The sequence below is a fragment of the Labrus bergylta genome, chromosome 16 (assembly GCF_963930695.1).
Source record: "Labrus bergylta chromosome 16, fLabBer1.1, whole genome shotgun sequence".
Classification (NCBI taxonomy): Eukaryota; Metazoa; Chordata; class Actinopteri; order Labriformes; family Labridae; genus Labrus; species Labrus bergylta.
Genome location: NC_089210.1, coordinates 5,071,527 through 5,098,595, shown reverse-complemented (window position 1 = coordinate 5,098,595; position 27,069 = coordinate 5,071,527). Strand labels below are relative to the sequence as shown.

At 40.9% G+C, this 27,069-nt stretch overlaps 1 protein-coding gene across 1 annotated transcript; it reads right to left on the bottom strand.

Annotated features, from left to right (window-relative positions):
- Positions 1-23,631, bottom strand: si:dkeyp-113d7.10 (uncharacterized). Its single transcript, XM_065964824.1, has 5 exons — positions 22,284-23,631; positions 10,514-10,825; positions 9,652-9,984; positions 8,317-8,555; positions 1-7,591 (listed from the first exon to the last, which is right to left on the bottom strand). Exons 1-5 carry the CDS (start codon positions 22,675-22,677, stop codon positions 7,346-7,348), a joined length of 1,524 nt encoding a protein of 507 aa, XP_065820896.1. The 5' UTR covers positions 22,678-23,631; the 3' UTR covers positions 1-7,345.
- Between the last annotated feature and the right edge of the window lie 3,438 nt (positions 23,632-27,069).

Here is a 27,069-nt window from a genome sequence, read left to right as displayed (position 1 = left end):
TGGTAGTTGTGAACATTTATTGGTTTTATTTCAATTTTAACACTAAAAAGTACCCGGTCTCATAGACTAAAACAGGTAATAAAAATAAAAACCATCATCATGGCAGACAGCTGTAACGAGGTGTACATTGACATTCAGACTGTGCTGTGATCAACACTGGGCACAACACGGTAACAGCCAAAAAAAAAGTGAACACGTCACCACTTTCAGGTGTCCAAGGTTAATAAAAGTTGACTCAAACTGATATTTGTCACAGAAAGGTTAAACGTCCGATCAATTCTTAGTTTAATTTTCGAATTAACTCACTGTGGACATTTCTTATTTACTGGCTGAAAGCTGAGATGTCCCACCTTTCCCATCAGTCATCTTCAGCAGCTATGAATTTAATTATTTAGAAGGAATCTCTTTAAGATTTGATTTTCTTAGACCGCTGATTTAAAAAAAAGGGCACATTTTATCAAAAGTATTGCATCAAATCCAAACACACTGAGATGAATTTTCTTTGAAAAACAAGAACAAGTCTGTTCAGAGAATATAGGTTTAAAATCAAAGTCTTGTTTCCCTGTGTCTTTACGAACATACAGTCTGCTTACAAATAAACACTTTAACTGAAAACAATAAAACTTTTAAAAATGCTTCCCTTTCATCCTGTCGTTCCCATGTTTTCGTCAAACAATCAGAGGACCAAGGACCGTTCCCTGAAGAACTCCTTTGTGAAGTTTTTAAACTCCAGCTGTATTTGAAAAAAAAAACAATATCCTTAAGGATTTCTCTCTTTTTTCTAAATCTTGGCCACTCTGGGCTCCCAGTAAAACTGGTCTATATTCCCTTCTTTCACTCTGTTCTCTTTTCACAGCCTGCAATTTTAACAATGAGGCTAAACTGAAAAAACATCATCTTTTCTTCACATGGAAACAACAAAACCGCTTTTCAGAAAACAGCCAACAAATAAAATAAAACTTAGATCACAGGAGTCGAGATGTGCTCTGCGATATGTACACATGAAAGTTGTCTGAATGCGTCTCAGTGCTTAAAATAAAATCACGAATGAATGTTACAACAATAGATTTCTTTCACGTCCTCCTTTAAAAACAAAATTTGGAGAGAAATGCATTTGGTGGAGTTTCTAGATAATTAATTAACGGCCTGTGATCACAACAACAAAGTCTGTAGAACATATTCTAACGGAAAGTTTTGTATAATTTAAATGTTTCAATGGGCACATAACCTAAGCATTATTTATTAGAAAGTCAAGCAAGAAAGAATGATTAAATGTTGCCAAATCTAGGTATAAAAAAATATGTTAACACAAATGTTTCCCTTATTTATTCCATGTTCTTATGTAGATGACATCATATCTTTCTTGTGATAACAATGAGTAATCTCAAATTCATCTCCTACACTTAAACCTTATTGGGAAAAGGAAATAAATATCCGTTTTGATTTACTGGGTCCCTGTATTGCTTCAATTATTTTTCACAGAATTTATTGCTGTTGAAAACAGTTTCTAAACACGCCTGGTTTGGTCTCTATACTTCACAATTTTCCTTTTTTTTAAATTTCCATCCAGACAAACTTCTCTCTTTTATGGCTTTGTAAACAAGGTCAGGAGGAGCTGTGACGAGCAAACAAGTCAAATGATGCTGCTGCTCTCATTAGAAAACCTCATGCCACCTCGGTATCTCAGATTTTTACTGTAACATTGTTACATCTGGATCAGTGGGGATTTCACTTTTCAGCTTTGGAGATATGAGGTTTTCCTCTGAGCATTTTCTGACCGGTTAACAGTGCAGTGAAGCAGCTCATGTCCTGTAAAAACCACATAACTAATTTTGGAAGTAAAAGTTTGTAGTTTTTTGTGTGCCATTTTGGTTAAAAGAAAACAAAATTAAAAGATTATGCTGCACTTAAGTATCTGCCTTTACATTATTTGGAAGGTTTAGTACAAATTGTTGTGCCATTTGTGTTTTAACTTCTAGATTTCTCGAAAGAAAAGTTAAAATTATGCAGTATCTCATGATTTTTTTTACTCATGAGTTTTTTATGATTATGGTTTCAACCTTAAGGCAGGAATGGGCGTCCATATTTTTGTGATCCTGTTGAGCTCTCTTATACCTTTTAAACTTGTTATGAAAGCTTTTTTTTTCTCGAAATCCTTAAAACAAAAGTGTAATCTTTTGAGGTAACTGTTCTAATCAGAGGTAAGAACTAAAACAACAACACAGTGTCTAAAAATATTTTTGTCTTTAAACCTGAGAAGTTTGCGTGTTTTCAGTTTTGCAGCACAGCTTCAAGCTCTGAGACGCATCCAAAATTACACAGATAAAATAAAAGATATACACATTATTGTAGTCAAATATCAACGGCGTACTTTCACTGAGGTAATGAGGTCTGTGTGGAATTAATAAACACTTGAAATGTTTTACGTGAAAAATGAGGTATTTGACAGGTATGGAGTCTGAAAGTGCAAGAAGTCAGAAAAACAAATACTCTCAGTGTTTGCAGAAAAGCGGTTAGGTCATTCTGATGTAAGCAAAGCAAGACAACAAGCTTTAGTTATTCAAGCAGAGGCAAAAACAGGTAATTAAACAGTTAATAATTTATCAAAATCCTAGTATTATTATTTTACTGAAGGAGACCTGTTTTCATGAAATCAACCCAGTCTCAACATTTTCATTCTTTTACATCTTTTGTTTTTTGTTTTTTTTTGCAAATGAGCATTCACCAGCGGCTGTGAACGGGCGATCCTCTACTATTTTTCTACGTTGAATCAAGATGTGGTTGCTCAGCAGAGTTTTAGCTTCATATTGCTTAAAGTTTTTGTTCAAACAGGTTATAAACAGATTCACCGTCAGGCTAGAAAAAGTTAGCTTATTTACAAAAAAAAAAACGAAGATTGTTGGTGCTGAAGCATTGCAGAGCACAAACAACATCTGTACATAAAAAAACATCAGGATATATCGCTGATATATTTATATATTTATCTGATCCTTCTTTTCACCACAATCCATCCCTCCATCCATCCCAAGCTGTGGTACAAATGCTACAAAAGGTTGTGTTGTACTACAGAGACTTTGCACACAAACAAAGATGGTGGGGGAGGAACGACTCAAATAAAAACAATGAAACGTTTTTAAGTTAGAAGAATTCATCCCTACACATTCCAACACAATATTATCACGTTTAGATGGTTACAGTTCACCGACGTAGTTGGCCATGAAACACTTGATTTCATCTTTGGCGCCCTTTAATCGGATTTCTGATGAAGAACAAGATGACATGATCTAATGAGGCATAAAAAAAATATATTTTCAGAGTCATCTTTTTAATTGTGGGACGCAAAAAGGTGCCTTTTTTTTAATTTAAGAGCATAATGTAGTGCCTTTAGAGGAATAATTACCTTTAAAGGTATAGAATTTAATAAACTTGTAAAGAAAACGTTTAAGTTTAAAAAAATACAAATTCTTTATTTTGTCATGAGAAGGCTTCCATATTTGGAACTTGTCATCTTAAGGATTTGGTTAAAAAACTGGATCTTTAAATATGTGAAAGCACCACACTGACAGGATTTGAGAGGCCTAATCAGGACTTCCTGTTTGGCCTCACTGATATTTGCTCCAGCATGAGGCACACAGGACCAGATAGGCATCGACGGGCTCTTCAGTTTTACTATCAGAGTTATGACAGCATTATTTGTCATCTGCTTTTTTTTCTGTTTCGCATTGTTTTGATTTTTTTTGGGAAAGTTTGAAGATATCAATTTAAAAATATTTTTTAATATAATTTCTCATTATTTCGCAGTTTAATTTGTCTTTCTTGCCAGTTTATATGGAAGCTCATTGCGCCCACATAAAATGTATTTATTTTTAAATAAATTAAAACAGTATATGTTTGCGATTGCAATAATCACAATACTAATACAAAATTATTTAAACATTAAACATGATTTGTTTTCCCTTTAGGATAAATTTAAACTTTGATTTAGTCTGGTTTAATTCCCACTTTGAGTCAGGATGCTCGCATACTTTTCAAGTTCTGTCCTGTTTGTCCTCCATAAGGAACAGGTTCACGAAATTAAAAACGGGTCACATAATTAGTCAAAGCCAAGTAATCATTGGTTTCTATTGATGACGTGTTTTTCATGCTTGTTGATTTTGTATGGGTTGAATTTTTATAAAAGGCATTTTTGTGTTTTCTTTTTTGACAGAATTAAAAAAAAAAAGTTTTGAAGACATCAGTTTAGATTTCATTAATTTGTCCCTCATATTTATCAAGTGTTCTAATGGAAGAAAATGTCTGCCAGGAAAAGGGTTAAGAAAAGGTTAAAAATCAAACAATGTAAATTGTTGTAATAAATAAAATTTTTAAAAATCCTTAAGGTAAAGACCTCATGATAACGAAAAAAAAACAGCCAACTTTTTTTTCCTTTTCCTTTTGAAATGATGACATCTAGATATTTATCTTTCGTCTTTGATGAAACTGTAAAGATTTATATAATTATGAATTTTTAATGATTATTTCACAAAGATCCAAAAGAAGAAAATCATGTTCATCGATTACTTTTGTATCTTAACACTTTTTTTTCTTTTAGACAGAATGATACAAAGTGCTTATATTCAATAAGCTAATTGAAGGTCATGGTCTCGTTTGTTTTTAATTAATGTGACAATTATCAAAATATTGATCTTTTTTTTTTCCTGGCAGCAATGGTCTTCCGTACAGAGGAGCTCGATCAAAGTGAACACGAGAATAATTAGTAGAAGACAGAGAAAGGTTGTTTGTAGAAGAATGGAACAAATTGTGATAATACCAGCTTGTTTTTGTTTTTTTTGGGAGGTATCTGTGAGGTAACATGAACCGAACTGGACCGAAGGACGAGGAGTGGATGAAGGAAAGATGTAAGGAAAGACTGAAGGAGGTAAAGGTGTAACCCGTTGCAGACTTAAAACCGTCTTCCTTCTTCCTCTCGTCTCGTCATCAGTTCTGTCTGTAAAGTTGAAACTGTACAACAAAAAGGATCAAAACTGCAGATTCACATTCAACGAGTCCAAACAATCGATGCCACTGACGATAGTTTCATCTTCCTCTTTGTTTGTAGAAGTGACACGCAAAGAACTTCAAAAGAAGATCTTCAAAATATCTAAAACATGACGAAAAATGCACCTGACGATAATCCAAAACTGTTTCCATAAAAAACAAAAAAAAAAAGTATCCAGTCCGTCTGTCGAAGAAAACAAACAAAAACAAGAGCACTTTAAAAACAAACAGGTAGAAAAATCAAAGGTCACTTTTTGTCTGTGTGAGCGACCGTCCACGCTGTACAGTTCCACAAAATCACCACCACACAAATGAAACAGGAATAAGGAAAAGGGGAAATGGCGCTCCGACTGTTCGGCTGCTGCGGCGACGAGCTTATTGCAAAAATATTTCACCTGCTCGGACTGAAACTCACCTGCAGCAGCTGGAGCTTGTTCCATGTCTATTAGTAGGATTTGATGTTTTTTTTTTTACAGGAGTCGAAGAAGAAGATGAGGTGGATGTACAGCAGGAGGAGGAGTTATGACGTGATCTTCCCTTCGTCACATCGGGTCTGACGCCTCCTTGTTTAGTGCGTGTTTTCCTGGGTCAGGTTTTTTTTTTTCCTCACCCATTTCCCTTCAGTGTTGTGAATTTTGATTTCCTGTGAAGTCAGAGGGGTCGACTGCTCCAGCTTCAGAGTACAACTATTTTACTTTGAAAAGCTCATTTGTTTTGAAGCCCTTCCGAGCGAGCATTCTGGTTCCTGATTGGAGAAGAGGGTTTTTCAGGGCCATTAAGATTTGGTAGATTTCTGGATTTTCAAGTTGAACAAACTACAACCTGAGTGTTTATAATTCAGTATTGTGTGTCCACTAACGGTGTTTTATGGGCTGCTGGTGCATATTATAGAAAAGGACTACAGTTCAGCTATTTCAGTGCGCGGCGTCCAATTTGCAACAACACCCACAGCAGCAGTTTCGCTTTTTCCTTCACTCAGTTAAAAACAGTTCCTCTCTTGGAGCTCTGCTGCTTTTATCGATTTGTCACTTCTCTCTCACCAACCAATCAAAAGCTCTTATCCTAGGGAATTGTTGCCCTGGAAATTTTCCAAAGTTGTTATTCACACATGTCCCTTAAAGCATGAAGTTTGCGCTGTTGAACTGGGGAGGGCGTCTCAGGAGGCGGGACTTGACATAAAAGGTACGCTGCATTGGTCATGTTTACAGGATAACGATGTCGGCACTAACAAAGTCTGACGCTGTAATGACGGTTTGTTTGCCTTTATGCTACATACAAAGAAAATACTGCCGAGCGGAAAAGAGCATGAAGAGGACAGCAACAGTCTCTCACTGGTTGTGTTACTGTGCTACAGTTTACTCTGGGGGCCGGCAGGAAAAAATCCAGGTAAGTAAAGAGTGAAAAATTCAGCTGTATGCATTCAAATATGCAGCTCACCCTGACAATTATCAACAGTTTTAGGAGTTTTATTCAAGTGTGAATACTCCAAAAGTCAATAAGGGGAAGACTTCTTTTCAATTTGTCTACAACAATGGCGGAATGGGAAACTCATCCTTCGCTCGCAATATTTAAACCAATTTCAGAGCATGAGAAGCACCCTGAGATTGAGGTTGTGGGCGCTGCCGCATATAAAACACCGTTAGTGGACGCCCTGATGCTGTAGCGGCTTCAGCTAGAGATCTGCTAGCATCTGGAGTAAATTAAGTCCGGGTGTTTTTGTCGAGTCAAAGCGTCTTTTTGCCCAATTTCAGAGTGAAGGCATCTTTTTCTTTTCTATTTAGTGTGAAACAACATCCTGTTCTGTTTCAGAGTAAAATCATCTCTCTCTGTTTTCTTAGTTAAAGCACGTTTTCTGTTCTGTCAGAATAAAAGCATCTGTGTTTGTTTAAAGATGCTTTTCAGAGTAAAAGCATCAATGTGTGTAAACTAAGAAGAGAGCCAAAAGTCCAGTCGCCATTCTGCTTTAGAGTTTAAGCATCTAAGCGTGTCTAAAAATGCATTTCCAGGTACATGTACGATGTATCATCCTGTTCTTTTTAAAAGTTATCTTTGTGTGTAAGAGTTAAAAACTGCTCTATACTCATTGGTTGTGTCTGTGTACCGATTACTTTCTCAGATCTTCAGGTGTTTGTTTCAGTAAACTTGACTCTGAACCAGATGTGTTTCCCTTTCTTGGTTTTCTGCTCCCTGGTTCTGATCCGGTCTCAGGTCTGTGGATCCCACACTCTGTACTCAGGGTGTTTTTTTTTTTGTTGTTCTGGACTCTGTTAAAGCTCAACTTCAAGCCTGATGTTACGCCATGTCGGATTCAGGACCTGCTCCCGGGGTGCTGGGTCCGCACGTGGCTGTGGAGGCGGGTTGCTGAGGAGAACCTTTTCCCGCACTCGGAGCAGCGCAGCGCAGAGGAGGAGCCGCTTGGCGGGGACGAAGGGGATGAGGTGTCGGCGGCGGCATTTTCAGCGACGTGAGTCTGACGGTGAGCCTTCAGGAGGGACATCCGACTGAACCTCCGGCCGCACTCCTCACACTCGGACCAAACCCTCCGCCTCTTCTTCTGCACAAACACACAGAACAGAACACACAAACCATTCTGTTATTCTATTTCTAAGCCACAGAGACGAGTATATTTTAAGATCCTGTGAGGAACTGTCAGTTTGTCTCGTTTTTAGCGCCCCCTGTGGACAAATGGGTACCTCTCATCTCTTTTAGGTTCTGTACTGTACATTTGTAAGACGTATTTTCTGAGGAAAAATCTCTGCCTGCTGCTTTTTTTTAAAATCAAATGGATCACTAATTGAGAGTCTCTGCTTTGGAAAATGTTAAAAAAGAAAGTAAGCAGTAACTCACTTTGCCTGAAACCTACCCTGCAACAGATGTTTAGGCCTTCAAAATTACGATCAAAAAATAATCCATCTTGATACGGATGGCCTTGTTTGCTTTAGTACCTTTTAAAGAGTCGTCAGTGTACATTTCAGTGTTATATAACCAGATAGAAACTCCTAACAAGAGCTTTAATAACGCCTCGCTGCTCACTTACAAAACAACGATAAAACGGCTCCACCTTACCTAAACTCTCTCATCCAGGTCTACACTCCCTCCCGCCCACTAGGCGTCTGATCCAACCTTCACAACAGGGCCCTAAGTCTCTAAGACTTTATTTGATTAAAGATTAAGGTGAAGCCATTACCGCCTGTGTCACTGCTGCAGGCTGAAGACATTCAAAATGGTCCTTTAAGAGACAAACGGCAAATGTTTAAATCATTGCATCCTTTCCCTCACCTTCCTCCCTTTGTCCTCCTCGCCCTCCTCTTCCTCCTCACCATCCTCTTCCTCCTCCTCCCTGGTTATCGGGGGCGACGGGCAGATTGGCACAGGTGGCTCCTCGCCGTTGGTTGCCAGGGCGGCCAGCGTTTCGTTGGCAACCGCAGCGGCGTCTTCATCGTCTTCTTCAAGCAGCTGAGACGGCAGAGTGAGGAGACGGTGAAGCATCGAGGCGGAAGAGCGACGACCTGAGGAGCCTGAGGACGGAGACACAAAGAGACAGAGAGTAAAATGCCATAAGTGAGAGTAAAAGAACAAAAATGATTGGAATAACTTCAAGAATAATTACAGTAATTTATCAAAACTCTTTTATTCTGATCCTTCTTAAATCCAAACTGGATCGAGGTCACAGCTTTGTATTGTTTTATTCATGACATGTTTATAATCATTTTATGAATAATTGTCTTATACAACATTTCAGCTCAATTGGGAAAGAAGTAATGAGTATGACTTTTTTTTATAATACGGCTGAAGTGACATCACACAGAAATAAAGCGAGCTCAGAGTGTTCATAAATAACAAAATGACGGAACGGAGCACCAATCAGCTGCAGCTCCAGATGTGTTATCATTTTTATGAGAGTCCAGCAGAGGGCAGTGAAGAGTCCAAAACACACAAACACACCGCAGACAGAGTGTGTGTGTGTGAGTGTGTGTGTGTGAGTGAGCGTTTACTCAAGGGACAGCGCTGGTACAGTATGCGGTATAAACACAAAGTGTATACATTCTGTACATGAGGCTCCCTCTGTGCATTAAGCCGGAGCAGCAGTCATTAAGGGTGTGGTTGTTGTTGTGTGTGTGTGTGTGTGTGTGTGTGTGTGTGTGTGTGTGTGTGTGTGTGTGTGTGTGTGTGTGTGGTTTACAGGAACTGAACTAAGGAGTAAAAAAAGGAGCCATAGAGTATACGTCTCTGTCTCTCTCTCATGTTTACATTTTGTTTGAATCCTTTTTATATTCCACTTCACAATCCAGATAATAAAAAGGATTTAAGTCATGATTATGATGATGTCATCATGTTTTTATACTATATATATTTTTTAGTTTTCAGTAGTTTCTCAGGTTGTGTTTTATTTTAATTTTCAGGTTAGGTTAAAGAGGGGTTAGGGTTCAGGTTATTGTTTAGGGTTTAAGTATTTCCAGTTGTGCTTTTATGGAGATTTTATCTTTATTTCTTTTTAAATAACGTTCTGCTTCCTCTCTTGCCGGTCAGGTGGGTCTGATGTTTCTGTGTCTACCTGTAAAGATGAATAAACTCCAGTAATAACCTGAAGATGAAGAACTATCCGTTGCTCACCTGTGGGGCTGTGAGGAGGTCCAGGTGAAGGTCCGGTTGACCGTCCTCCGGTGGTGTTGGCTCCTCCCCTGCTGTTCCTCTGACACTCCTCCTCATCAGGAGAAAACACCTCCATGTCCTCCAGAGGAGTCCATCGGGGGTCCTGCTGGGGGGAGGAGGGGGAGGGCTCCAGGTTGACAGAGTGGGTGGGGAGAGACTGAACCTGCCGAGCACGGCCCTCGCTCAGACTCCGCCCACCTCCTTCTCCATCGCCGCACCACTTCTGACTGAAGACTTTGTCCAGGATGGGAACCCAGTCCTGAGAGACAGAGATGATGGGGGGACGCTCCGGGTCTGAGAGGGGAGGAGAAAAGATGAGAGGGTGAGGAGAAAGGAGAGGAAAAGAGAGAAAAGAGAGAGTGCAGGGAAGAGGAGAAGGAAGAAGAAGGGTTATAGGACAAGGAGGAGAAGGAGGAATATGGTAAGGAAGCAGGGGAGATAAAGAAGTGATGAAGAAGAGCAGAGGATAAGAGGGAGAGTATGGGGTGAGGAGGAGGCGATAGAAGGACGTAAAGAAGGTGATGAAGGGAAGGAAATAAGGACAAAAAGAGGGAGAGTGTACGGAGTGAAAGAGGAGAAGAAGGTGAGGAAAGGGAAAGGAGATGAGTAAGGAGAGAGGGAGGAGGGAAGGGAAGACGGATGCGGAATGTGAGTGGATCAAGGAAAGGAAGCAGAGGAGATTAGGGAGGGAGGAGTTGAAGGAGAAAAGGGTAAGGAAGAATGGAAGAAGGGGGAAGGAAGTTACAAAGAGAAAAGAAGGAGGTCATAAAAGAGAAGGAGGGGAAAAAGATGGGAGAGGAGAGAGAGTTCTTGTTTTATTTACCGTCTCTTCCAGCTATTCCTTTGGACCCGAGGACATCGGCCAGCTCCTCCCTGGCGTCTTCAGAGTCGCTTGGTGACACCGAGTCATTCTCTGAGCCTCTTCTCCTCCCCCCACCCCCACCTCCTCCTCCTCCTCCTCTCCCCTTCTCTCCTCCTTTGCCAGTGCTTTTGTCCAGTCGCTCCTCCAGCCCCTGCTGCTCTCGCTCCATCTTTGTGATCTCTAGCAGCAGGTCATCGAACGACGCTTCCACGATCTTTGTCAGCTCCCGCACGGCAAAGTCAAGGACCTGCTCCATGACCAACTTCAGCTGATCTGCACGGAGGGGGAGACAAGAGGGTCAACAACCAGCACCATCATCATTTCCCTCAGATTATTATGTTTTATGCTGTGCTCATGGCTCTATGAGGCGGCGATCTCCAAGGCTGAGAATAAAGCAAGTCAAGAGGTTATTTTGATGCCAAGCAGGTTTCCAGTCTTGGAATGTGGAAGTGATCAAAAGTCCAGCTGACGTCACACGCTTACAGTCAATTTTCATTTTCATGATTAAGAGAATCAAAAAAGATAATTAAGATAAATGTGATCATTTCCCCCGTTACTGTCCGCTATTTCAATCTCTGACCTGGCGCTTTGCATTGTGGGAAATCATACATGAGGGAGACTGGTCTGATGCATTCTGTAGATTTTTCTTATATCAGTGCGTCATCCTGGTTTTTCTTGCATAAAGCGGATCTTGCATTTATTTGCATACAGCATTTTGGCCAAATCAGTGAGTACCACTAGTATAGAAGGCGGTTTCAAAAACAGTACACGTTTACAGCCTGGAATTTAAAAAAACGTCTCTGTCCCTGTAGTTTATTTGTAGTTATTTTTTCCAATGGAGAATAAAAGATGCTGTTTGAATCAAGAGGCCCCACAGCACACATTTTACATGTTTTTGTGTATTTCCTACAATACAATTTACATTTTGTTGTTTTTCCTTTGCCGTTACGTTTCCTGACATCAAGGGACGCACAATCAGCAGACGCTCGGCAGGAACCTGAGGAGCTCCGTCAGGAACACTGAGCTAATGGCTGAGTCATAACACGCATGTCGTCATGGTAACCACATGTCTGGCAGACATGTAAATAATCCACAGAGTGAGCTGTAATCAAAGGATCCAGGTCAGACGTCAGTCAGTTCTCTGTCGAGTTTTTTTAATTATCTGCGAGACAATGTGTTACTGTGTTACCGTGTGTGTGTGTGTGTGTGTGTGTGTGTGTGTGTGTGGGTGGGCATTTCTTTTCTGTTTATACACATCACATAGCCACTAATACTCGGTCTTTATTTGTTTGGTATTTGCTTGTCATTGTGGTTTTTGACCTGCCAAGAGACTACAGATGGAAATGAGCACATGGCTCCAACCTGGCATATTTACATGTTTCTGTTCATTAATGTCCCCATTTTAAATAAATAAATAAATAAATATGTTGTGATTATATAATCTACATTTTAATTAAAAAAACATTATCAACCAAGAGACTCAAAAATGAGTATCCTCCTTCTCCAAATATGGTCATTCCTGTTTCCCGTAACAAATGGAGACGGCCAAAATGGAAACTTGACCTCTCATTTCAAGACAAACTTATGTTATTTTTCAGAGCATCTTAAGTGAATTGACAGAACAATAAAACTCTGTCAAGAAATTCATGTGTCCAAATGAATGCTTTTAGTATTGAATGTTTTATTGTTTTTAAATGAGATTTTTCACTCAGCTGTTTTAATGTGTGGTTGTACAACACTGTGGTCAACTCCTGCTTGGAATGGATTTGGATAATGCCTAACACATGCATCTGTTCTTTTCTTTGGTGTATTTATTTGTGTAGTGTAGTTGCATTAAGGGGGGGGAGGGGGCTACAGCTGGCTTGCATTGTGTAACCCTGGGTTACATATATATATAACATTAAAGGTGAGCTTTGACCTGCACAGAAACATTGTTGATATGAAATATGATGAGTCTGTAAAATCTGGTGTGTGTGTGTGTGTGTGTGTGTGTGTGTGGTCAATGGATCACACTGTTTGTTGTGTCTACAGTCCAGTCATAACAGCTACACAGTAATTCATGTTGTTTTGTGTCTCTGTTGCTGCTCTGCATTTCAATATGTTTACTTAAATAAGACTCATTATTATATTTACTGTCTTCCTAACACAACAGAAGAAACGTTCTGTGTATGTCCATACTTTAGGAGCTGGTTTCTTATTTATGTGTATGATTTCATTTATTTTACAGATTTTATAGACATGAAGCATTTCAAAAATACTCCAACAAAAGCTAGAAGTTCTATAACCCAAACATTATTATTTTAATACAACAAATCCTGAATGTAAAAACATGAATATTATTCTCAACACTGTCATTCAAAGCCTCAGGACCCACCACCAACTCCTTTTGTAAGAATCGTGACCCAAATTTCAGATCATTTTCAACCAATGAGATTTGCTTCATGAGAAGTGGTGCAGTTTGGACCTCAGGCGGTACAAAACATGAAACAGAACAAAGAAATGAAAGAAAACAAACATGTTGTTCGACTTTTTGTAACTTTTGCTTTTCAAGCACACTTTCGCGACCCACTGAAAACCACTCCAAGACCCACTTTTGGGTCCTGACCCCCCAGTTTAGAACCACTAATTTAAACAATTTCCTTTTTTTTAAGAATGTTATATTTTTAACAACACAGTACAAATGTGTTCCATCTGTATAATAACAGTAGGTGTGTTCATTTGTAAATTTGCTTCATGACTAACAAATAATGTGCAAACAAAAATCCAGTCGGGTCAGAGTTCTATCTTTGTGGGGACTTTCTCGTCTTGACTCTGTGGCTGTGTTCATTCGTATCTCCTCGCGTGTACGGTCAAGATCTGTGTTCAGAGAGAGGACAGACCGCTGTGTGTGTTTGAATCATTAATCAGGTTTAAGAGCGGAGCTGATCTCAGAGCAGATCAGAGGACGGGCCCGGAGTTCCCCTTAAAGCAGCCTCATTATGAGCTTAATGAGCGTTAATGGAACCAAATGGAGATAAGACTGACACCGTGTCATCTCGCATCATCTTTGGATATAAATATATTTCCTTGGATAATATATCTATAATCAGACTGTGAGCTTAAGTGCTGGTCAGGATATATCTGGATCATTAGCTCCATTCAGACTGCCGTTTTTCAAGGCGTGATTTTTACGTCCCTGTGACATTTCGCCTTCAATCAGAATGTCTCTGAGGTTTTAAGTGTTCCCCACTCTGCCTCATCTTCAGAGGAAGCAACAGATGTGTTAGAGAAGAGAGACGGTCATCAGTGAGCGCAGAGCTGTGTGTGTGTGTGTGTGTGTGCATGTCTGACTGTGTGTGTATGTGGAGTTCCTGCAACCCCAAAAACCCCAATGTGAATTCACAGACTGGGACAGATTATTACGCTATCGCAGAATCACTATGAACGTACAAAGACATAATGACGGCTGAGCTTAATTACGGAAACGCAAAAGGGCTAATAACTGTATCGTAAAAAGTCTAAAACCATCTCGTCTTTCATTTACAGCCAAAACTCGTAGAACAGACTTGTTTTTTACAGTCCCTCATTACTCTATGTACTTGACAACTTGGAAGACATTCTTTAGTTTTGCCTCTCATTTTCACACATTGAGGTCTAAATGACTTGTTTTGCACCAGTAGATTGATTCTACCCCCAGCAAAGAAAGAGCTTTAGCTTCATCTGACCGCATCATGGTGTGAAGCTAGTCCATTATACTCAGGCTTCCATCCAATACAAAACAATCTATGCACGCTGAGTGAGAAAGCATTATTCGGCCATTTGTATTCATTGCTTTATATTCAGACTTCTGAATTGTAAATGCTCGACTTAAGATTACATCATCTGCAGCCCTACACGGGTCTGAATAAAACTGCTTGCACCATGTGCAGCATTCACGTTTTACTTGAGAAGGACTGGCATCCATTATCATATCACTCACATGGATTTACTCATGTCTGATTGTGCTATATAAGTCATTCCACGCTGTTTTTATTGGGCACATGAAGAGCTAGGACGCCCGAGTTCTGTTTGGTCCAAAATGATCAAAACCATCAAACACAAAAGAACACAAAGGCCAAATTAAAGAGACAAAAGGACAATGACATAATTGGATTAAAAAGTCCCAAAAAAGAAAAGCGAGAGATCTTTGGTATTAAGTTCAAAGCCAAGGAATACAAATGTGCTGGAGCAGAGAGACCAGCAGTTTAGGTGTCATTTAAATGATTGTAATCATATGTGGTGACTCTTAATTTGCTCGATGCCACTGCGTCCATCATATGACCATCAAAAGACGAATCGACTCAGGCTGTTTGTTTGTGTGGTGGAGTCGAGGCTTCAGTCAAACCTCTTTGGCTCACACAGAAACAAACAGACAAAACAAAAGCAGGAAACACAAACTGGTCTCACCAACCAGCATCCAGAATCCCGACCACTAACACGTCTGATGAAGAAAAACTCGTTGAAGGGAGTTCCCCGGCTGTGGAGGGAAACCAGCTCTGACTGTACTGATTTCCTGTCAGTCATTACCCGGGGCAAAGCAAAACACAATAAACTCTTTTGTTCACATATTTCCTGAAATTAAGTATAAACCAAATAAAGATGAATTTTCCTCGAGAACACAAAAGGGGTAGAGTCTCACTGAAACGTAGAAACAACAGAGCCTCTCTTCAGTTTAACAGACACGTGCTGTGTGTCGAGGTGGAGGAAGTGTTACAGTAGACCTACCTTTCTCAAAATGTGAAAATACTGCACAAGAGAAAAAGGCCTCCATTCTTATTCTGAATGGAATTTTTGGTGTTTTAAAACAACGACCCGTTTTAACACATCTCAGGGTTTAAATGACTAAAAGGTAAAACAAGTCTCTGGACTGCTTCAGTAGATTTCTTCATCAAGCAGCAGTCAAACATGCTGTAATAACTGCCTGGAAATACTTAAATGTCATTGTATTTCCACTAAAAAAAAAAAGTTTTTGCCACCACAATTTACAGAATGTTATTATAATTGTCTGTCAACATTACAAAAAGGTGACAGAGTGAAGTGATAGACCTTTTGATTTTCAAGAAATATGCTTTATTGAACTTGATACAGCAGTAACTAGAGCGTATTTTTCTCTTCCTAATATCCATATAGGTATCTGCCCCAAAAAATCCCATATCGTTCTGGCCCTAGCAGTAACACTGCTCTCTCCAAAGCCACCGGACGCCAGTCATTTAAACTTGCAGATCACAGGAGCTGCTGCTGGTCTACTCCAGCCTCTGGGGGTTGGTTTTTGTTTTGAATTCATACAAATGTGGAGATAGGAGTTTTTACATAATAGGAATGGGATGTGGAAATGTATCAAAGCTGTCAGACATGTATAGTGCAGAGGAAAGTGAAAGGCATTTGGTGCAGTAAAAGTAAAATGATGCAAAAATGAAATGTCTGTTTTTGCTTTAGTACTGTACTTGAGACTGTCTGGTTTGGGGGGCAGGGTGACCCGGCTGTTGTATGATTTTTCAGGGTCAGACTCTTGCTCCATATGTCCATATGTTCATATCTCATGTTCGCATGTATGTCCATATGGTCATATGAACACATGGAGGGTGGGAGGAGTCAGAGGCTGTCTGTGTGCACATTAATGAAATATAGGTTGAAGAGGCTTCCACTCCAATCGCTATCACTTTTTTTTCCACTACAGTGCCCCCCCTCGTCGATAATGGATGCATCAGAGATGTATTATTGCTTGCGTGTAACAACTAAGGGTCATCAAGGGTTCACAGAGCCACTGTTACATCTGCAACTTAAAACATTAATACTAATAGGAGCTTAGCTCAATGCTTTTAAGTGAAGCGAACACAGAAGTGCCAAAGTGGCCACTTGAGGCTTTGTGCTAAAGTAAGTCAGTGCTCACAGAGCCCCATGTCACAATGTCCAGCGTCACAGTAGAAACAAACATGTACAACCTGGTATAAAATACAGCTCTTGTTTCTCTGTTCATTCTGGAGGGAGTGGATTTCTATATAACTCACCCGTTTGAATTAAACTAAAGGTTATGCATGATTTGGGGTGTGGCCGTCACCTCAGCTTATCCTGAACATAACCTCTTGGCTGTGTTTGTGAAGTTGGAGCCATGTGGAGATTTTTTCATAAAAATATCAGAACATGTATTTGTCTTGATGAGCAGTGTATGGCACTAACAGACTGTCCAAGATTCTAATTCTAGTATTACTTCATGTATACAGTATTATAGCACTAATAATGAGCAGGTATCTTTGCCTGCTCTTACTATACCTTGTTAGCTTCAGTGTCTGCACAATGATTAACTTGTGGAGGTCCCTGCTGCAGTCGGGATTGTTGTTTTTTTCTCCAAAGAGGTTGGGCAGCTAATGAATTGGTCACTGGTACAGACCATTTAGCTTTAAAAGCTCAGTATTTATTAACCCCTTCCTCCTTTCTAAATTCCTTACACCATCCAAATGATTAATTGTATAATATATAATTGAATAATCAAAAGCAAGAACATTCATTAAAAGTAGTCTTAAACCAACCTGTCAGCTCTCATCCCTTTCGCTTGAGGCCTGAATTACAGTTGATGGACTTCTGCTGGGGTTTTGTTTTTTGGTCAAAGGGGGGGGGGGGGGGGGGGGGTTGTGTCAGATCTCTCTGTGGGTTCATTTAATAACTTACACTAACACAACCAATTCTGCGATTCTCTTTCCCCTCCGCCTCCTTCATCCTTTGTTTTCTCTCCACAGTGAGTAAATCAGAGTGAAAGCTTGGCCGGCTTTTCCACATGTTAAAAACCCCACACAAAACAGTGACCTTCGACCGGGGGGTGTTGAGGCCGCGGCCTAATTATCTCCCTGTGTGTTTCAGAGTGAGTCCTGCAGACCCTCTGCTGCGTCTGTCAACTCTGCTTACACTTGTCTCCTTTTAACTGTTGGACAATGTGGACAACAGCTCCTCGAAAGCTATAAATTATCCTGACTTAAAACACCAAGAAGGCCATAACCACATTTCATGACACGTATATGACTTTTTTAGTACTTCAAATGTAGTAGCTCTTTACCTACCAACAGCCAAACCTTTAACACATGGGACTTTAGCTGAAGCTAGCAAATTAGCAGCTTCTTCCCCCAGAGACATCTGCGTCTGCAAATGAATGAATAGACAAATAGCTAACCAGCACAATCATGACTACACAGGAGGGATATAAATCTGCATGAACTCGTCCTCTCTGGGGCGCTCTCAGTCCAAAGCCTAAGAATAAATCACGTCCCTGGGAAAAAGGAGGACGAGTTATCGCCAGAAAACAGAGCCCTGAGAGCTGATAGTCGCTGCTACTGACCATGCGTTGGACGACTAGCGGCGTACAACCATGTGTTCAGATGAAACAGATCTGCAACACTTAATCTCCCTTAGGTGACCCCTGGATGACCTCTGATTTAAATAGGAGGGTGCAGACTGCTACCAAGGACAAGGACATGGGCCCAAACTCAGATTGTATGTTTCTTACTCAAATTTATGTTTAATGATTATGATTAATAATTCAATGTTATTTTTGGTCTTCATCTGTATTTGTTGGTTTACTCAGAGTGCAGAGTTTTTTAGTTCTTGAATGACATATATATTTTTTCTAATCCTTGAATTGTGCAGTTAAATATGTAGAAATTAGGATAATGAGCCATTCAGGTTTTCCACTTTTCTCTAATCTCTGGCCTCTTCAATTCTGAATCTGAGTGACCCCCCCCGCCCTTGTTCTTATTCCAGAAAAGCTCAAAATATCTCACCTTATGCAGATGACACATTGATTTATATGCAGGTGTGCGTGGTCCCAATCTCTGGTTGGGTGCAGCAAACAATGTACTAAAATGTCATGCCATTAAAACAAATCAAAGTCAGTCAATTCTAAATGTTTTGATCCTGACATACTGCCTTGTACTAAGCAGATGTCTAAGCTGGTATGGGATAGGATCCGCTTCCTGTCCTCAGAGTCCAAACTAAACCAGAAGATGAAGTCCGCTTTTTTCAAATAAAACGAGAGACTTTTCGGTTTACATTTTTAATAATTGGTGACATTGATTATGTCTTGCAAAAATGTGTTTGTGCCTATTTTAGATTTTTTTTCTGTTCTAGTTAGTCTACCCCTCGCTCGTCTTTTTTAAGGAGTGTTTTATTATTGCCTTGTGTTTCTTGACTCCTTTCTATGTTATGTAATAGCGGTTAGAAGGTGTTGCACCAATAAACTTGAATTTTTATGGACGTCTGTTAGTGTTTAATTCCTCAACAAGAGCTGATGTTCTTTTTTTTTCCTGTTAGAGATAAATCCCGCTCAGATCCGTATGTGATTCGCTGTCTCTGCCGTGATGTCACAATCTATCCTGAGCTCCTCTGTGTTTCTGATCGTGGCGTGTTGTGGCTGTGGCCTGGTTTTATACTGACATGAGGCAGGCGGGGTGGAGGGGGGGGGCGGGGGGTTAAGGATGGTTTGCGTGTCAGCAGTGCGTTTGCGTTCGAGTGCACAAATGTGTGCATGCATGCATGACAAAAGTCCTTCTTTCTCACGTGTCTCTGCATGTGGAGAAGTGTCTGTTTGTTTGTGCTGCTGCAGCCGTGCAATAAAATCACACCCAAACAAACACACACGTATATAACTGCGGGGGAATGCTGCTAACACCGTTTCTGATGTAGGAAGACGGTCCTGCTGTGATCAGGCTACATCATCTGGATTAGCATGATCTTCTTATTATTATTTTACTCGACTCATCAATCATTTTAAAATAGATTTCTCCTTAAAGATATTTAAGAAAAATGGCAGACGCTTTCATTTTCTGTCATTCTGACGTGTGTTTCTGTTTCTCTATTTTTATTTTTAAATCAAAGGACACATAATGTCTTTGGGTTTAGGAACTATAAGCTGCATAATGCTATAATCCACAGACAACAATTGTTTGTTGTGATCTTTTGAAGCCAACAATACTTATTTGAAATATTATAATCTATGTTTATATATAATGATTTGTTATTTTAAATGGTTATTCTAGTACTTCGAACACAGGGTCTATTTTTACACACTATGCTCACACTGTGCGACTAAATCGTTTACAGTGCACCACCAGAGCTCACGATTTGTGTGCTCACACTGTACACCCCGATTGTCGGGCCTGACTTGAGACCTCACACTTTATTAGTTAAATCAGCACGAATCATTCAAAATCGTCAATCGAAAACTCTCATAGACAGAGGTTGAAGTCATCTCTGTGTCGGATATTTTAGTTTATACAAATTCACACAAAGACAAAAACGCTCCATCTCTCTCCTTCTCACAAACACAATCTGCATCATCAACTAACACACCTTTACTAGCAGTCAAGCAGGTGATCAGGCTGTGATCCGCTATTAAACCTTGGCATGTGATCAGGCTCAAATTAAGCCCGACATCAAATGTATTTATAAGACTCAAAAATCGTGTCTAAATCCTAAAAAGGTAAAGTGTACACCTGGCTTAAGAGTTCTTGTTTTACCTGTCACAGTTGCAGCTCGTCTCACAAAAAAAAGTCCTTTACTTCCATGCCCTACTTCACATCCGCACACATCCACAGCTCTTTTCTTTTGAAAACATCAGTTCCTTCTGTTACTGTCAAAGACAAGATAACAGGTAATGGTTATAGTTCTAAGAAAAGATCGTTTGATATTTTTGCTGATATTTGGGTTTTCTGCCTGTTTAAGCACGTTTTATTTTCTGTTGCCTGAACTTTTGTTGTAATTGGTTATGAAGCCAACCTCCTCCATGATAACAAATGGTCATGACATGGACATTGGTGAAAAACAAAAATCAAGACACCAATAACTTATAGTTTGTTCTCATCATGCTGATTTATTTCCAATCATCCATTTTTCTGAACCATTTAGTTTCAACTAGTTATTTTCAATAACGTCGTGAGAGAGTTCTGGTGACTAAAGTGGCTCCTGTGATGGATACTGCTGTAGACTGTGTCGACCTGCTGCAGTAGACTGTGCTTACCTATAAGTTGGGCAGACCTGTAGACTTAATTTACCTGCAGTAGTCTGTGCTGACCTGCTGTAGATTGTGCCAACATGCATAGGCAACCTTGCTGTTAACTGTGCACAAGCTTGTTTCTATCTATAGACTGTGAACATGTAGACTGGGCTGAGCTGCTTTAGTCTGTACAGGCCTGCAGTAGACTGTGCAGATCTGTTGCTGACTGTGTCGTCCTGTAGTAGACTGAGCCTTCCGGCTGTAGACGACCTGCTGTAAAAAAATGTAAATGCTGTAGACTGTGCCGACCTGTAGACCAGGCTGCTGTACTGCAGACAGAGCCGACCCGATGTAATCTGTGCCAACCTGCCACAGACTGTGTTGACTTAGGGTAGACTGTGCCATCTGCTGTAGACTGTGCCGACCTGTAGACTGCGGGCTCTTTGTCAATTTGCCATTAAGTTTAATGTGACTTTTGGGTCTGGTTAGGGGCCGAAGCACAATAACCAATCTTCGTCTAAAATAAAATGTATCAGAGCGATGCGTAAGCAATATTTTGGCTTCACTTTTAAACAACAAGGGCAGGGGCTGAGGGTCATCCTTCTTTGTGTACAGCAAATGCTTGAAACTGTTTATGTCCTTACCCTTACCAAACAAATAGTGCTACTCGTCACGACAAAAGAGAGCATTTACCGACAACATGATTGCAAAGGGAAGAAAAATCTTTTCTTATAAATTGTCAGGGAAAATTGGCACCACGCTGTTCAAAATTGATATCCAGTTAAAAAAAAAACGAATTGCTCAGCATGTCGTCTCTACTTGGAACCTGTTGAAAACAAACTTTCTCCAAATAAAGCCCCGGGGCTTCACCTCGACCTGAATCCAATCTCTAATGTGCAACAACAGTTCAGACCCTCCGAGAAGCACATTTCAGCCTTTTTGTAGTTGCACTGGCGACGCATTTGAGGTGCCTCGAAATCCCCCACATAAAAATACTAGAGGACGCTTACTAGCAGTCTGATTATCCACTGCCTGAGCTACATCTTTGTCCGTCTTTTTTCCCGCCTCAGTCCCTTTTATTTCCAATGAACCGCTGATTTAATCCTCGCTGGGGTCTGCCTCAATATCCGTCTACAATCCTGTCCACAAGGCCTTCTCTTCTTTGTCCTGGTCCCCCGCCACAACCACCTCCGCCCCTCCACTCCACTCACGAAGAGGCTGCAAATCTTCACAGTGATCTACAAGCTTGTGGAATAAAGGTTTGCTTTTATTTTTCAACTTCACACTGGTGTTTTTCCAGCATGTGGTGCTTCATGAGCCACTTTTCCTCTTGAACCTGTTCTGACAAAAACGCTTCACAGTGATTTCATGTGATGTGACATGACACCCACACATGGCTCCTGGTTCTCCATTATGATCATTATATCCTGCCTCTGCTCCATTGTACTCCAATTAAAGCCCAATTAAAAAGTTGTCCTGACCCTCCAGGCTGTGTCGTCGGGTTTTCTCCTCAGACTGAGACTTCTTTGTCCCTTGGTACGTCAAGAAAGCTCATGAATCTTGTTTTATCACCTGAAGGCCTCACTTTCTCTGCAGTTTACTAATAAAGCCTCAAAACGGCCTGCACGGTTACGCAATCCCGCGTGTTGCAGGAGGCAGACAGACAGAGGGAGGAGTGCCCAACAACTGCTCGCTAAGAGTGAATATGAGTGTGTTGTGTAACCGGCTACTCACCCACTACTCGTCCCCTCTGTTCCAGGCGTCGTGTGTCGGTGGGTATGCCGGGCTCGATGCCCTGCAGTCCGGGGGCGTGTTGCTGCCTCTGCTGATGCTTCTGCTCGGGCTTTGTTCTGTCCGCCCGCTCGTCCCCCGCCGTCTTGTGCTTACCAGCCGCCGGGGAGCCTCCGTTGTCCGCGGGGCTGGTATTGGCTCGACCCCGGGTCTCCCACGACTGCAGCTGGAGCCGAAGCCGGTGGTTTTCCTGCTCTTTCACGGCCGTCTCCAGCAGCAGCGTGTTCAGACTCGACCCCACTGTCTTGCTTATTTCCTGCACAGCGAGCTGGACGACCTGCTCCAGCACGGACTCCAGCTGGCCCTGGAAAAACGAAATGTACACGGCCCCGTTCATGTTTTCGCCCCCCTCCGGTAAGAGGGCTTTCTCATTCTTCTGTAAGCCGTGCCCCCCCGACCCACCCACCCCCTGCCCTGTCTCCCCCGACAGAAAGCTGGGTAAAAAAAAATGTGTTCCCCGGGTCTCTCGGCTCCTCCAGCGGGTGATCGGTTCTCAGTTCTTCGGCTGCTTGCTCTCTCCACCTCGGCTTCTCAGCGCGTGTTCAGCCCCCTCGGAGGCTGCCGGAAAGACCCGAGTAGAGGCGCAGCAGCATTTCCCGCCCACATGTCTTGGCCCACGCGCGCCGTGCACGCTGGCGCCCTTGCAGTCAGCCACGCCATTTTGGCTTTCAGAAAATAACATCAGTCAAGACTAGAGAAACACACTTACTACTCTGAAATACCTTTAAATTGACACACATTTCTGGGATTAAGTGAAGTAGGACTCATAAATACTAACAAGTGTAGACTATTTGTGACAGAGACTAGGATGCTGAGTTTATTTTTACCTTTCTACTGTTTTTCATAATCAGTCACTCAATCAATCAATCATTTTTTATTTGTATAGCGTCAACTCATAACAAGTGTTATCTCGAGACACTTTACAAAAAGCAGGTAAAATACCTTACTCTTTGTCTGTTAACATTACAAAAGAGCAGGTAAAAACACCATACTCATTGTTATGTTACAAAAAGCAGGTAAAAGACCTTACTCTTTGTCTTTTAACATCACAAAAGAGCAGGTAAAAACACCATACTCATTGTTATGTTACAAAAAGCAGGTAAAAGACCTTACTTATTGCTATATTACAAAGACCCGGCCTATCCATCATGAGCACTTTTAGCAAAGCAGCAAAAGTTACAGTGGTAAGAAAAAACTGCCTTATTGTTAGTACGTATTCTCATGGATTCATTCATCTTGATAATTTTGTGGACATATCTTTAAATTGTGTCAACCATCTCACAGTAATTCTACTTTTGGGTCTGTGAAGGTGTAACCTCATATGGTGAAACATGTAAATTATAGCAGATCAATGTTTGGATAGGAGCCAACCATATGTTGTCAGCATTGTTTTATAGTGATGTACCCAAATGGAAAGGAATTTGTGGGCTGTACCTTCTAGCAGAATATAAGCCACACTGTGTGATGAAGACTTAGCCATTTTGCCATTTTGCCCATGATGGCCACTTTGCCAATGATTGTCAATGATTGTGAGATCTTGGTCAGCATGGGTCAGCGATGGTCTGCACTTTGTCAGCGATGTGTGTTGTGTTTCTGTGTTGTCTGACCATGGCTGAATAAATCTAAGATGATCTACAGTCTGTTTCACGTTTTCATAATTGTCCATCTACTACAGAAATAACCCCCACCTAACACTTATTAAAAGGCAGAGATCTTCGGCTGGATCCCCGGCTCATGATGAAACAGCCTTCACAGGCCTAGACTGCGCCAGACTTGGAAGGGGATAGGGGGAGAGATGGGATAAGATGCAGGAAGAGGGATAGGGAGCAAGGGGGTGGGGGGAGGCAAGCCGTCCATCAACAACCCTTCCACACAATATTTTATACTTCGCTTACGATCTGTCGTAGCTATAACTTCATACAAATTAGTTTAAGGTTTTCACAGTTCTCTCTTATCTTAAAAAGTGTAATCTTTTGGGGCGCTGTTTGCGCAGTGGTTAGTCCCCATGTATGGAGGCTAGTCCAAGCGGGCGGCCCAGGCTCAAATCCTGCCTGTGGCTCCTTTACCACATATCATTCTCCACTCTCTCTCTCTCTCTCTGATTTCCGACTCTATCCACTGTCCTGTCTTTTCAATAAAGGCACAAAAAGCCCAGAAATAAATCTTAAACAAACACAAGACTTTAAACAACTTCAGGTTGATTGGGAAACAAAATGTTTTCAAGTTTCCAGTTAGCCTATAATATCAGTTAATAAGCACATATAGGCCTAGATTGTTGTGTATTCAGTAGTGTATGTAGTTTATATTTCAAGCATAAGCATGAGGCTATCTTTAAAAACCACACTTAGATGTTTCACCCTAACCAGGTCATGTTCTATATAAAGACTGTTTATGATGTTTAGTTTCCATTTCTAACTGTCTGTCAAAAGTTTGCATTATAAATGAGATTAAGTCTTCACCTCTGTTTCTCCTTTAACAGCAAGACACAGTAAAATACTCTTGTGTAACGTCTGAAATCAGAACAAAACATGCACCATGCTGTGTCTCTGGTTCAACAGGTTTTTTTTTTATTCAACGGTAAAGTCACACTAGATCAAATTTAACCCCCACAATTGGAGTTCTAGCAGCATGTGTTATATACGTCTGCAGGTTAAGGATAAGGATGAACGTCATCACGTGTGTACCCCATCATTTCAGGATACATTATTACAGCCTACAACACACTAATCATATACTGCAGTGTAATTACACTCTGCAAATCCAGAGTACCACCGACTTCCTGTTCTGTTCCACTTCCGCTTTGTAGTTCTTTTTACCATGATAAAAGACAAATAATAAGCCTTCAGGAACTACAGCTACCATCAGGGCTGACACATCTGCTGTGGTTATAGTGCAGATCATTTCCATCATAATAACAGGTGGGGAGTATAGGCTAAACCCTTGTGTTTGTCCTAAATAGCAGAGATAGGCAACTGTTATTTTCTTGCAGTTTTTGAAATGAACTAAATGACCTATAGGTCTCGTGAAAAAAAGGATTCCAAACTGTAATCTTTGACTGTTTGTGTCACAAAAATGTACTACCTCTGTGTAAACCTTTTGCATATTGGCTACTTCAGTACAAGCATTACAGTAGGTCAAAACATTTCACCCTGTTTTATTTGACCTTATTCACTTAAGTTAAAAAGCAATTGTTGATCTGCAGAGTCCCTCTGCACCTTTAAGAAAAAGCTAAAGACCCAGCTCTTTCATGAATACCTACTAACTTAATGATGATGGTTTTGATATCATTGATGATGATGATGGTTGTGATGATTGTTTTTGTTTGATAACGATGACTTATAAGATGGTTTCTATACTGATTAGAGCTCTCAAGAACTGCCGTCAATGTTGTGCTTTGTAGTCACTTCCTGTCAGCACCTGTGTGTCCAATCGGACTCAAAGCTGATCGTTTGCTCTTACTGACATTGTTTCATTTTTTCTAGATCCTTACTCTCTGATGTACGTCGCTTTGGATAAAAGCGTCTGCTAAGTGAATTGTAGAATTGTAGAATGATCAGAAAAGACAATGAACACGATTTACAGCTAAGCTTAAGTCAAGGGCAAGAATGCTAACAGCACAGTTTGATAGTTTTACAATAGTGAAGACATAGGCCTATAGTCCTATACTTGTGGTGTTAAATAAAACAATAACCCCTTGGTTAAAGGTATAACTTAAAATTTTTGGAAAGTGTTACAATAAGGAAATTCATTTTTAACGTAAGCTGCCTATCTTTTAACATAAGGTAGGCGACACAACGGGCCCAGCTAAAGTCATGGGGACAAACACTAACCAAAGTCCAGCATCCCATCAAATGTTAAACCTTAATTCTATATTGCTTAAACTGATAGCCTACCTAATAATAATTGTTTATAAGCCATTTAGAGTGGGCAAATACTAATATTTCTCCTACTATTACTGGCATCTTATATAGCCTCCTAGGCTGTGCTATAATAATCATACAGGCTAGCCATTCTAAATATTTAACCAATAGGTTCATTTAGGCCTAAAACGCCCAGTAACCTGGTTGGAGCGATCAGTTTTCATGTAACTGCGGTGTTTGTTATGTATCACTCGGTAAAATCCTGACTCATCGCCCTTTAATTCAGCATTACATCACTGACAACAACCACAGCATGTCAGCAGCGGGGAGGGAGGGGCGAGCAGCTCTGCTTTGTGTCCGCAGAGACAGCAGCTCTCTCCGGCTCTGATTGAGCAGCATGCCGCAGCAGAGCGACACTCCCCCTAAAAAAACCTGCGTGTTTGCCCGAGGCGTTACGGTAACGGCACAGCGCTGGAGCCAGCAGTGTCAGAGGGGGGCGGGGTTGGCATCATGGTCGAGCACCTCCGTGTCTTTGTTGAGAGCTGCAAAAAGGAGCACAGTTGGTTTACACGCCCCCTTCGCCGCGGCCTGTGCTACTTCTGAGGCCGCCTGGGGGAATCCGTAAGGCGGCATCAGCACAAGCAGAGACCCGCTGGCTGGCTGGATGTCTGCTGGCTGCTGCCTCCGTTTTCTTTTTTTCAGTTTCCGTGTGCAGGCCTGTGGTGTGAATGTAACATGTGAATGCAACGCTGTTATGTCATCACAGTGTGTTTACAGAACATGTTCATGCAGACTTAGAAAGCAGAGGGGGAAGTGGTTCACACCATTTCCTTGTGATGTATTTTGCTTTTACACGAATCAATGACTAC

Excerpts from the sequence above, each read along its gene's own strand:
- si:dkeyp-113d7.10 (XM_065964824.1), bottom strand. The coding sequence starts at position 22,677 with ATGAACGGGGCCGTGTACATTTCGTTTTTCCAGGGCCAGCTGGAGTCC. Across the intron at positions 9,985-10,513 it reads AGGAATAGCTGGAAGAGACG|ACCCGGAGCGTCCCCCCATC; the intron begins GTAAATAAAACA and ends CTCCCCTCTCAG. Across the intron at positions 8,556-9,651 it reads ACCTCCTCACAGCCCCACAG|GCTCCTCAGGTCGTCGCTCT; the intron begins GTGAGCAACGGA and ends CTCCGTCCTCAG.